The 12,985-nt window shown below is 39.3% G+C and overlaps 1 protein-coding gene across 5 annotated transcripts; it reads left to right on the forward strand.

The window, feature by feature from the left end:
* Window positions 1–1,081: 1,081 nt before the first annotated feature.
* LOC307017826 (uncharacterized protein) lies at window positions 1,082–9,498 on the forward strand. Of its 5 annotated transcripts, none has more exons than XM_079647655.1 (7): window positions 1,084–1,495; window positions 2,586–2,675; window positions 5,098–5,262; window positions 5,554–6,540; window positions 7,246–7,404; window positions 7,518–7,613; window positions 8,453–9,498. In XM_079647655.1, exons 4-7 carry the CDS (start codon window positions 5,557–5,559, stop codon window positions 8,753–8,755), a joined length of 1,542 nt encoding a protein of 513 aa, XP_079503781.1. In that variant the 5' UTR covers window positions 1,084–1,495; window positions 2,586–2,675; window positions 5,098–5,262; window positions 5,554–5,556; the 3' UTR covers window positions 8,756–9,498. The 5 variants fall into 5 exon arrangements, with proteins under 5 accessions (XP_079503782.1, XP_079503781.1, XP_079503780.1 ...); XM_079647654.1 differs by having other exon boundaries at window positions 1,084–1,296; XM_079647656.1 differs by lacking the exon at window positions 5,098–5,262 and having other exon boundaries at window positions 1,082–1,296.
* Window positions 9,499–12,985: the final 3,487 nt, after the last annotated feature.

A 12,985-nucleotide genomic window follows, 5' to 3' on the forward strand; every position in this document is an offset into this window, starting at 1 on the left:
GGAGTCTAGTGGATTCGGAGTACCTGTTAGCATACATTCTACAAACATTTCCAATCCAGTCTCACATCTAAACGTGTAATAACTACGTTGGTCCACAACGTAGGACTGTTAGAAATTAAAATCAATGTTTTAATGGGGAAATGTAGTTTAAACATGCCGTCAGTTTTAATGCTCTTTTATACTGAAAAACCAGAAATTCTTGTGCACAAGCAGTTAAGCTTTTATTCTGAAAATCCTTCATCTCCGGTTAGCATTTAGCATGTGGCTAATATACGATTTCCTAAAGAGGTGAATTTAGTAGCGAAATGATATGGAGTGGTGCAAACCGAAGCCTACTGATTTAACACTACAACTATAGATGTCGAGATACTACCATGCTGAATATTAAATGAAGGTACAGTTTATTTGAATACATTATTGTTTACAGACGAGAGTAGCATGTGAAAACATCCGGAATGACCGGAAACCAAACGAGCCGAGAAGTATTTTTTAGAGTATTGATTACAGCGTTTAGAATGTGTTAAATGAAAAGTGATGAAAGAGAATATGAGGAGAAACGGCGTGTTAAGCATATATTGAATGTGAAAAGTACCAATCCTGTTTAAATGCAATAACGGACATTGGAGACGAGGCGAGCCGGCTGTCGGGGAGGAGCCAGCAGAGGATATATAACAGCACCGGAGGAGAGATCCAGTCTCTTCTCTTCCCTATCGAGGAGCGGATCACAGCTGTTTGTCTGACTGAACAATATCATGTTTGTGACCAACCCGCGCCTTTTTTAATTAAAGTACCCAATTGAACTTTCACAGAGACTCCATTTAGTCTCCTATTTTAAAGCTTCTCTCCTGGTCGGGAGAATAACGAACACAGTTAACAATCTGGTGACTTCCCTGACGTGATCCCGCTGACCGAGGAGAGAAAACCAACCGGCTGTTTCCTGGAGACGCTTGCACACTGTAAAAACGATAACTAGCAATTGTTGATCTCATTACAATTTTGAAATTAAACTGACTCAGAAATATGGCTTTGCAATAAGTAATCTATAAACTCTTGTCTGCCCAGCAAATTTTTCCCGTTGTTGACTTAACTACTATTTTTAAGTCAGCTCAACAAGAAATTGTAAATCTATAAGCAGATTTTTGAGTTGAGTTGGGCCAACTCCGTCATTTGCTCTTTTGCGCATGCGCACACAAGCCTGGACCAGTTTGAACCGCGCTTTGCTGAAGGTGTGCCCGTCCGACATTTTGTGGAGCAGAAACCGCGTGGTGGGAGCTGGCCAAACTTTCGCTCCAGCAGGTAAGATAAGCGTGTTTTTACTTCCATCACGCTGAATTAGTGCATGGTTGACTTTGTTTTTACTGTAGGGTCATTGTCTGTTGTTGTTGGTAACTTTTTCGCATGCGCCTCGTCGTCATGCAGACGCTTTCACATGGGGTAGCTATGCAGCTATGCAGCTATGTAGCTATGCAGGCATGTGGGCTGTCATTTCAGTGGTGTAAGTAATTCGGGAACTATGTTCATTATGAAAAGCCAACGTTGTGCATTTTTTATCCGGTGCAACACTGGGTAAGTTAAACAAGGCGGCAAACGATGGTGTTCGTTTATCGCGACCTCTCCGCGGCGCCGCCATTACTTGTTGTTTTATTTTCTGCTGTAGTGCTGTTATTTCGTCACTTTTTAAAGTTTTAATAATTTTTCATGCGAGAAAGTAAGGGTTTAGATCCCCATTGTGCGGTTAGTTTGTCTAAATGACGGCTGTTTAGAAGTTTGCTCCGAAGTTGAGAACCTCCACGTTGTGGCAAGGCCCCCCCGAGGTGGGGGACCTCGCAGAGGTAGCAAGCCGCCTGGAGAGCTCCGTTGGCCGGCCGAACTACGTAGTTCTGCCGGGGTGGTAACGGTCGTTAATTAACTCATCCGCAGGTTTTTAGAGGTTTGTCGCCGGGTTGCTCGATTCTTTTTTAGGAGATAGGCTGTTGGTCTCACTGGTGTAATCTAACAATTGGGCAGCTGCATTAGTTTGAATCAAGAGTAAGTTAAAGCTGTGTGAAGGAGGAGAGGAGCAGCGCTGTACAGAAATCACCACATTTACATCAATAATGTTTTGCAATGTACCGATCAGAATGCATTATTTTAAATGTTGTTTTATTTTATGAAGTTATAACATGGTTATGGTTGGTGTTTTTAAAAACAAATGTTTGAATTCATGTTTGCATTTTTGTTGCTTGTCATAGGCCTAGTTATAATTTAAAATCAAATTTACATTTTAAAATTAATTTACAGATTATATTCATGAATGAAAGACAATTCCCAATAGACTTTTTTCTTGTCTCTATTTTTGGCTTGTTGATGTAGGCTATTTAGCTCCTGCAACAAGGGATTCCTTCTGTGTTATGTATGGTTGTTTTATTTATTTTTTTATATAACGGCTGTTGCAGTTGGCTTTCAGACCAGTACAGCTTGGTGTTATTACAATAATTATTATCAGACTAACTTTTAAGTTTTTCATATCAGTATTCTATCTTAAATTACGTGTAGAGGCTGTTGTGAAAATGCTATTCATGCTATTTGTGTCTCTTGTGTTTCAGTGGTGGATTCCATGCAGTGCCGGCTTTGTAAATTCTCCAGCTCCAGTCAAGTGACCCTCTTGAAACATCTTCGCCTTCGCCACGGTCAAGGTGCACACTGGCCTTGCACACACACCAACTGTGTTTGTGTATTTAAAACACTTGGATCATTGAGATCACACCTCTCGAGATCACACGCGTCAGTGAAAATCCAGGAGTGTGTAACATTTCACTGCGAGTTGTGTGATTTTAAAGAGATTTGCAGTGAAAAAACGTTTTGGAACCATCTCGGACATCATTTAAAGAACAGAGAAACTGTACAATGTCCCTTTCTAAGGTGTACCTTTAAAACAAACACTCGCCCAACCTTCAGTTCTCACAAAAGTCGAAACCATAAAAACTGGACACTTAAGGATTTCCGAACAATACAAAGAACTGTTACTGAAGATGAGATAATTGATGGTGAACAAGCTGATAGTGAAGCAGGGACATCAGCTCATGATGTTGTGGGACTAAATGAGGTTGTAGATACTGTGGAGGATGTAGATAGTGAGACACTTGAGCACAAATTAGCCTCTCTCTTTTTGTCTATGCAAACTGTGTTGCACGTTTCTCGAAGTGCAACACAAAAGATTGTAGAACATTTGCATAACCTGCTGTCTTTCTCTAACACTCAAACTTTCAACAGTGTCAAAGAGATCCTTTCTAAACATAAAATTGAAGTAAATGATTGTGTTTTGCAAGAAATTTCAAGTGCTATAGCTCAAACTAATCCACTCCTTTTAACAATATCAGAGAAAGGTTCCCTATCTACAGATCACAGAAGGAATATATACTTCAAAGGGCACTTTCCTGTTATCGAACCCACAGAATATCTGTACAACGCAGCCCATAAAAACTCTTTTGTATATATATCTGTCACTAAGGTACTTGAGACTTTACTTGGGTGTACAGATTTTTTGGACAAAATTGTATTTAATCAAGAAGCTTTATCTGGGCACTTTAAGTCTTTTCAAGACGGCAAGTATTACAAGGAGAATAAGCTACTGGGAGAACAAAACACTTGTATCAGTTTGGGATTATACATTGATGAATTTGAAGTGTGTAATCCATTGGGGACCTCTAGAAAAGTTCATAAGATTACGGCAGTATATTGGGTGGTTCTAAATTGACCAGCCAGGTTCAGATCGAGTCTCACTTCAATTCAGTTGGCTGTCTTGGGTAAAAGTGTAGACATAAAAAAATATGGTTATGAAAAGTTTCTTGAGCCATTGCTTAAAGATATAAAGTGCCTAGAACAAGAGGGAATTTTTGTTGAAGTTGTGGGCCAGTTTGTTAAAAGCACTGTGTATTGTGTAAGTGCTGACAACCTCGGTGCGCATGGTCTTGCTGGCTTTTCTGAAAGTTTTAATGTTGAAAATTTCTGTCGGTTTTGTTTGATTAGTCGGGGCCAAATTGCAACCACTGAGGTTAATGATTTTCAATTGAGAAGTGTTGATCAGCATAACTTGTTTCTGGAAGAGCTTAAGCAGGGGGGCAACCTCAAAAGTGTTAAGGGGGTCAAAAGTGAATGTGTACTGGGCAAACATCTCTTGTTATTTCACCCAATAACTGGATTTCCTCCAGATCTGTTGCATGATCTTTTGGAAGGGGTCATCCCTGTGGAATTATCCTTATGTTTGAAAAATCTGATTTCAAAACGCTTTATTACATTTGATGAGTTAAATGACTGCATAACATCATTTCCCTACAAGTATGAAGACAAAGTAAACAAGCCCCACAAAATTCCAAAAGCAAGCTTTGAAAAGGGGACAGTGGGGGGAAACGGGCATGAAAACTGGACACTGCTTCGTTTACTTCCTTTTGTGATTGGACGCAAGATACCAGAACAGGAGCCAGCTTGGGTGATTTTAATGGACCTCAAGGAAATTCTTGACATTGTTGTGTCAAGTAGGCTTTCTGAAGAAGCACTGTGTTATTTATCTTATAAACTACTCGATCATCGCAAGTTGCTCACCAGTACCTTTCCAGAGTTCAGACTGAGGCCGAAACATCATTTTATCGACCACTACCCGCAACTTATTCGCTGCTATGGGCCTTTGATTGAATTATGGACAATGCGATATGAGGCTAAGCATAGCTACTTTAAAAAGGTTGTCCATGACACTCGCAACTGGAAAAATGTGCTGCTCACTCTGTCCACGAAACATCAGCAAATGATAGCCTACCACCTGGACAGTGGGATCCTTTTCAAGCCAAAACTGTATGTTGAAAATGTGAAGGTGGTCAGGGTTTCAGAATTGGATCCATCTCTCAAGTATGAAATACAGAAGAAGTACCCACATCTAGACAGTGTGTCCCTGTCTAAAACGGTTCACCTGGATGGGACACAGTATGCGGCAGGCATGATTTTGTCTTCTGGGCAGTGCAGTGGCCTCCCTGAGTTCCATAAGATTGCAAACATTCTTGTCAATGCAGAGGAGGTGGCATTCATTTGTAAAAAACTTTCTTCTTGGTACATGGAACATTACAGGTCCTATGAACTTGTTGAAAACACCTGTGCAGACCTTCTTGTCCTGGATCCAGATGTGCTGACGGATTACCATCCTCTAGCAGCGTACACAGTTGGTGGGAAGCTTATGGTGACTCCGAGGACATTCCTTCTCCATTAACCTCCTGAGACCGAGCGTTTTTTCTGGTGTGCATTTTTTTTATTTCTCCTTGCTATCTGGGATAAGTAGGACCTAATAAGTACAATACCTAAAGTTTGTCTTTGTACAGGAAGTAGTTTTTGCAAAAAATGATGTCCTCATATGAGGACACTGGGATTATCTCAACATAAAAAAAAACTGTATTTGCTGTTTGGGACCAGAAGGGCCCAATTTGTGTAAATTCAAATTTTCAGCTTTCTACAACATTGGTGTAATCTGTCTTCTAATTAGGTTTGACTAATCATTTTCTCCCACTTTTCTCTCTCCCCTCTTTTCAGACTATGTTACTTCGGGTCGTTCTTTCCTCCAGAGATGCCCGGCGAATCCAGCTTCCAGAAGTCCCAACATCTGTGGAGGGCCTGATTAATATGCTTAAAGAGAGACTCAATCTTCAAGAAGATTTCTCACTACAGTTTGAGGATCCGGAGTTTGGAAATGCACTCTGCAACTTAACAGAGATGTCAGAATTACCAGCTGTGCGTGCAGTCTTGCATGTCATGTGGAACTGTGATTTGTCTCCACTTAACCAATCCACTAGTTCAGTCTCCTCTCAGGACACAATCAGTGTTCACTCTGAGGATTTCAGGCCTAGTTGGACCGATTCTATCCAGACCACATTAAGGCAAGTCGCAGAGTGGCCATCTCCATTCTCAATCCCCAAGTTTGCATATGATGTGGAGCTGAAATTGTCTAAGGCCAATGACACACATGAAAAGACAAAGAAGGGCGTTGAAGTGACAAGAGACATGAAGATGGAGATATTGGATAAAATTGCACAAGCAATTTTTGAAATCAAAAGCTACCCTGAGAAAGATGAGCTTGAGTCAGTTGCCGCTGCGCTCATTCAGAAGTATCCATGTCTGAAAGAGCCATTTGGCGTCACAGGCTACGAGGGATGGAGAACAAGTATCAAGTACAAACTTGGAAACTACAGGTCAAAGCTTCGCCAGGCAGGATGCAATGAGGTAAATGTAAACAAGAAAAGAAAAGGTGGAGGGGAAGATGACAGTCCATTTACCCTGAAAAAGCCCAAACGTGGAGAGGTCAATCATGTGCCAGATTACCCACAACACCATGATGATTCTACCCTTGAAGAGGAAAGAGTATCTCTGGTCGATGAAATGAAGAAGAAGAACAGGAACACAACATTGATAGAACAGAAGATGGAGCTGACGTTTTCCCTCAGGCGAAGGGAGGTGGTAGAGTGTCAGCCGATGGTATCTGAGATCCAGGAAAGGTGGCCTGCTCTGTTTTCTTGTGAAGAGGTAAGGATCTATTCTTTTTTATTTCTACTGTTCAGACAAGCGAGTAAAAGAAGATGTTATGTTGACATTTTCTACTGAGACTTCATTCTTCCTCAGAAGCGTCATCCAACGTGCTGCTGACGTGTCATTTACCAGCTGGTCTGCCGAGTTGGCCACGCACCTTCCATCCTGGGTGGTCTCTGGAGGAAGGAATCCCAGGTATGACATACCTGGGATTCCCTCCTTCAGAGACCAGAGGCCAGCTGATGAATGACACATCAGCAGAACGTTGGATGACACCTCTGATGAAGACGACGACGTCTCAGTTGAAACTGTCATGGTAACATCCTTTTTTACTTGCTTGTCTAAACAGTAGAAATAAATTGCAATAATAACAAGAAGACAAAAGTAAAATGTTTAATCAGGTAAGAATGTGTGTTTTTTTTTTATGTCTTCCAAGGAGTAATTCACTTTCTGCAATTTATGGATGTGGCATAGTCACCCTTTTTATTTAATTTTGAATCCTCAAAATCCATGGTTAAAAATGAGGTTCTTTATTTCCTGTGGTGCATTTTAGTATGTAATCCACTTTTTCACAGGTCACAGAAAAATGGTCAGATATTTAACATGGTGCAGACTCATAACAAGTTACCCAGGAACTTCCTGTAAGAAATTCTGACATTATGGTTTGAAAATTGATAATATTTTGTTGGTTTTCTTGTTAAGATATCTAAGGAATTTCATCGTATCACGAGCAAAGACCTCCTGGGGACTTTCAATGCATCCCTTGACAAGTTTGGGCCTGGCCTGCTGAAAATCTACAGGTCTAAGAAAGGAGCTTTTGGTCAGGAGATGGAGGACCTCCTTGATCAACTTGATGATCAGGTCAGTGAACTGCTCTTTTGCCTGGCAGTTTTAGAAGAGCATGAATATACTTATTAGGAATGACAACATTACAGTACTATACTAATTGAACTACTTATGTTTTCCACTTTTAGACATCCGACATTGTGTCCCACCGGAAAACAGCAGCACTGAGAGGCCTGCCTATCTACCTCCGCGAAGATGCAACCACGTTTTTCCTGAAGTGCTTGGTAAGTAAAAGTAACTGCAGGAAAGACAAATAATTCAGGTCATGCAGCTAATTACTTATTCTCACAAGATGTTTTTAAGGAGTAGTTAATCCAAAATGTAAGTACACCTCCCCAGGGCAGTTTATCAGTCCAGATGATTTTGGGGTGAGGGTTGGACTTTTCCACTTCAGATCCCTTTTTTTCTGCTGAGGGGAACAGTTGGTCATTTTGGGTGGTGTTTCAGCACAAGGTTGGTGGGTTACATTGATTAAAGAAAGAGATTTATTTTTTCTGGTTAATACCTCCACAAGTTAAATGGCAAATTAGTATAGCGTGGTACTAAATAATTAATTTCATCAGTATAAATGTATTTAGTCTGAATGTTTTTTTATTTTTTTTAATCTTTCTTAAACAAATCATTAATTTGAAAGCTGAGAGACAAAATTTGAAAGATGATCCTCTAAGAGTAAGGCTTTTTTTGGCTGTCATTTTTGTTTGTTTTAAAAGCAGAACCATTGTTACAATGGGCTCTTTGCACAGCTTCACTACTTCCTTTACACCAACTTGTTTACTTCATGTAAATCACCCTCCTTAAACTACTAAATCTATTCTTGGCTTTAGCAGTTTTCATTGGCTGTCAGATTTCAGTTTATAGCTGCCCATGTTCTTCTGCCTTTTTTTTAACATTTCAACTTCTTTTAGCCGTTATGAAGCCAATCATCTCTGCTTACAAGTTATACTTTTCAGCTTTAGCATGAACCTTTTCAGAATTCACACATATTTTTTTTTTCATAAAATGACTCTTTCTACTGTCTTACTTTTTCTAAGCTCTTAATAATGTACCTGTTCTCCTTCCTCAGGACACCGACATTTTGGCACCAGTGCAAGGTGCATCTGTTGCCATCCTCTCTGTGCTACATGAAGAAGCCGACAACACTGTGCGAGACCAGGCGGTTGTGTTGGAAGGGGACATTGTGCTTCATAATATTCCAAACCTCTCTACTGCCATGGCATACCTCTTCGGCCTCCTGTATGCCCTCAACATTGATTTTCCAAAACAGATGAGGTACTCCTTTGAGGCAATTCAGACCATCTTTTTTTCGCTCGGTGGCTCTCGATGCTCACAGCGCACAAGGTCACTGAAAGCGAAGCTTGTACTGTGACTGTTATTGAAGTTTAAGTGCATTGTTGTTACACTCATGTAAAACAAAACAAAGTTCATATGCTTCACCTCTGGATTATATAATAATTCAGCAGTTGCCAAAGGGTGTCTAGTGTTTCAACTGTTAAATTCATTATTGTTAAGTAAAGCTTGAATGTGTATATGCAAAAAACAAGAAAAATGGCTGTTCACATGTAAAGTCAACAAATGGCACAAAGTAATTCAGTGTTAATGTGTAAATTCAGAAGCCGCCAACCATGAGGGGGGGTGGAGGGTAATCATTATATACAGTACGTGTTCAGTAAGACTAGCATTGATTTAAAATACTCAGCATTGAGGAAGATTCACCCCAAATGTTACTAGACTATAGAACAGTATGCACGTTTCATAATCTGCAACAAACAAGTTAATCTCTTTGACCTCTGGAATATATAATCATTTGGCAGTTGCCAAGGGGTGCATATAGTGTTTCAACTGTTAAATACATTACAGTTTAAGTAATCTTTAAGCTTGGATGTGTATATGCAAAAAAAAAAGTAACCAAATGGCTAGAATGGCTGTTCACATGTAAACATTTACATTTCAGTTCAGTGTCAATTTCAAATTCTCAGCATGGAGGAAGATTCACTCCAAATGTTAATATTAGACTAATAGAACAGTATGTATGTTGTTTTTTTACACATGCATTAATGATGGTTTTACTGTTGTTCACTGGTAAACTGAATAAAAAAAATCTTGACAACATTCAGCTGTAGTGTGTATTATTAATTATCCATATATTGAGCAGTTTTGAATGTAAAATTATAGCCAAAATAAATTGTATTATTTATTCAACAAGAATATTTGTGTTAGGTGAATCAAGGAATAAATGCCATTGGAGGAATAATTGTGTATTTATACAACAAGAATATTTATATTTAAAGAAAGTAGAAATACATGACATTGATGGGAAAAATTGTTTATTAATTCAACACAAAAATCTGTGTTTGGTGAAGGTAGAAATACATCGCATTCAAGCAAGAAATTCTTAATTAGTCTCACAGTATTATCCTCATAAAGTGAACAAAAAGATCCAAGTTGGCAGAACTCTTGGCAAAACTTAAAAACCTTAGTTAAGTCAACAACAGCTGGCAAAAGTTGAGAAAACTCAAAAATCTCTTGCATCATGTTGCCTTGATATTTTAAGTTTTCTCAACTTTTTCTTTTTTACAGTGCAGCCATTCGACACACAAGAGCTCAAATCAATCGGTAAGAAGATGCCTGTTATGACAAAGATTCTTCACTAGTTAAACTAGGCAAAGTTAGATTTGTTTGTTTGACGGCAGCCGGCTGATCCTGAAAATAGCTGTGCATTTTAATGTTAAAACAACCCAAATTGATAAAATAATCACTCTAAAACCACGAGGCGTTGTTTTGTCACAAGCAGGGTGAGTTCACACTTTCTTTTGTTCCATTAACCCTGCATGCTATTAACCACGTGTGGGTGTTGAATTTTAAATATATAGTGTGAGGACATTGTACTTCGGATAGGTGACTTGCTGCTTTCACATAGGTGTCTCTTGTTACGTTAATAGTTATTTAGCCTATGACGTAAGGGTATATAGCCCATTTGACGATTTTTTGTTAAGATCTGGAGACATAGTGAATCGGTTAAGGGCCGAGTAAGTGAAAACCAGCGGGGCATAGTGAATCAACTCAGGGTTAAGACCGAAGTCAGTGCTTTAAAGAAAGTCCTTTTCAAGAAAGGCTTGGTTAAGGTCTAAGCCTTTATCAGTGGTTAAAACTGTTCTGTTTAAAAAAGATATTGCGGGTGGGTTACGGTAATCGGAATTACAACAGCAGTGCAGTAATAAGACGACGGTCTATTATCAGTGGCTGATAGGTCTCCATATTGGTCCCGGTTTGGCGTGTCCAAATAGCAACAGTTAACCATAGTCGACTATAAAGTCAAATATTACGTGAACAGGTTTATAGCTAGTGCGTAAGGGTTCCTAACTTTAAGTGATAATATCAATAAGATAAAGCCCATAGTCGACTATAAAGTCAAATATTACGTGAACAGGTTTATAGCTAGTGCGTAAGGGTTCCTAACTTTAAGTGATGATATCAATAAGATAAAGCCCATTTTTTCATAGTAGCCCATTTTTTCATAGTAAACTAGATAGAAATGTTGTTATTTTAAACTAAGTGTTGTTTTGGCTTGGATTTCAGGGTTTATAATACCACACCAGTGGTTTACTTTGTTACGGTTCGTTTAAAGATCACCTCGCCATTGTTTAAACTCCCACCTGAGAGCCGCATGGACAAATCTCTTTGTCTACAGGTCGGAGTGCGAAATAATCGGGTGCCATCTTGTTTACACCCCACATGTGGAAAAACAAAGACAGGGCAATCGCCATTTCGTGAAATGCAAATTCAATTTGCTCCTTTTGCTTTGAATTTGCATTTACACAGAGCATCCACCAATTAGAAGTAGCAGAGTAGAACATTTAGCAGACTATTTTTGTAATTATGAGAAGGATACAGATTACAAGTGATGTTGTTCCCCCACACAGAAAACTATTGTGTCCACACAACTAGTGAGGTTAAGAAGACGGGCTTCCACCCAAAATATGCAAGGGGCGGCGATACACCTGACGTGAAGCTGTCCAGACCTGAAAACAGAAACTCGATTCTGCTGTGGTGAAGTCTGGCTACAAAGGGAGGTGTCCGATAGGGTCGCTTGTCTCAAACCAGTGAAGAAGTCAACAAGAACCCAGCAGAACTAGAGAGTGACTGTTAGTGGGAGAACTGTGACGGAGCGACAGAGACTGGCCCAACATTTTCCAGCCAGTACATAGATAGACCCCGTCAGAAGACCGGGGCTGTGTTTAAAGGGGAACTTCATTTATTGTTAGCCAGAAGTGCAGTTTTTAATCAAACAATTATGTGATTTATGGAGTCAGATTACATTTTTCTCATAAACACAATTTTATAATCGGTCTGAAGTGTCTGTTTTAAGGCATGAGCCGCAGATTAAATAACATAACACTGATGAAGAAGTTGTAGGGTTTTTACAACAGTTTCAAGAATCAGTCTTTATTTATTTATTCTTGAGTAACTTTACTGATTTATAGTGTAGTGCGTAAGGCAATATCTCATTTGAGTGAGGGGCACCAGCCCTTCATGCAGGTCACCCTCTGTGAGAATAGTTCATATTTTCCCTCCAGTTTGGAGAAAGATTATTTTATCATATGTTAGTTCAGCAGTGTCAACCAATCCTCTAATCCTAGAGTTATTGAGACGCATTAGCGACACCAGGGGTATTGTTTTTCGCAGCAACGATGATGCATAATACCATGACAAAAGCCATTATTGAAACAAGTAAACTATTAGAAGTGCTAATGGGAAATGTTTTGTGAATATGCATTTATGCCATCAGAAAGCCATACATCATATGATATTTTTGTACGCCTTGTGGGTACACGGAGAATTTATATTTATTTAATGCAACGTTATGGGATTTACATGTCCTGTTCATAATAGGGTAATCATTGCAATATTAATTGAGCATTTTATGCTCAAAGGAGGGAGTGTCATGATTATACAGATATGTTGATTTCAGTGACGTAGTTAATAAATAATAACATGTAGTTGACAATAGGTCTCATAACAACAAGAGGTATGCCAAAGCTTGGGCCTTCTCCAAGGAGGGAGTGGTCCAGTTTTAGATATTAGACAAATAGAAGTGGATGAATATGTCAGAACTCTGAGTAATATTATGCAAGTTTTGTCTACACAGCAGGCTAGGAAAACTACAGAGATACCAGACGAGACACCAGAAGAGACTCCTGTTCGGCCAGGTGATTGGGTGAGGGTGAAGGTTCACAAAAGACAGTGGGCTCATCCCCGGTGGACGGAAGCGTGAAAGGTTGTAACAAACTTCACACGCGCTCCGGTTTAAAGGTAAAGAAAAAGGAGCAAATTGACACCACCTCACACATTGTCACCCTTCACTGGCGACTTCCAGAACATTATTGGGAGTTAGGACTGATTTGGCAGAGCTGGAACAAAACAATAAATAGAAATAAGATAAAGATAGAAACAGCTCAAAAGACAAATTGTCTATAGATTTTTATAGATTGTACATTAATGTGAAAACCTATTTTTTTTGTTTTACATCTGAAAAAGAGTCCAATTTTTTGTATGTTATTTTTGGACTCATTATTTAAATTCTGTAACGGACACAACC

Source organism: Notothenia rossii (assembly GCF_949606895.1).
Source record: "Notothenia rossii genome assembly, chromosome: 9".
In the NCBI taxonomy this organism is placed as follows: Eukaryota; Metazoa; Chordata; class Actinopteri; order Perciformes; family Nototheniidae; genus Notothenia; species Notothenia rossii.

Coding starts and splice junctions, on each gene's coding strand:
- LOC307017826 (XM_079647656.1), top strand. CDS start 5,557: ATGTTACTTCGGGTCGTTCTTTCCTCCAGAGATGCCCGGCGAATCCAG. Junction 7,405..7,517: donor TTGATCAACTTGATGATCAG/GTCAGTGAACTG, acceptor TTCCACTTTTAG/ACATCCGACATTGTGTCCCA. Junction 7,614..8,452: donor CGTTTTTCCTGAAGTGCTTG/GTAAGTAAAAGT, acceptor CTCCTTCCTCAG/GACACCGACATTTTGGCACC.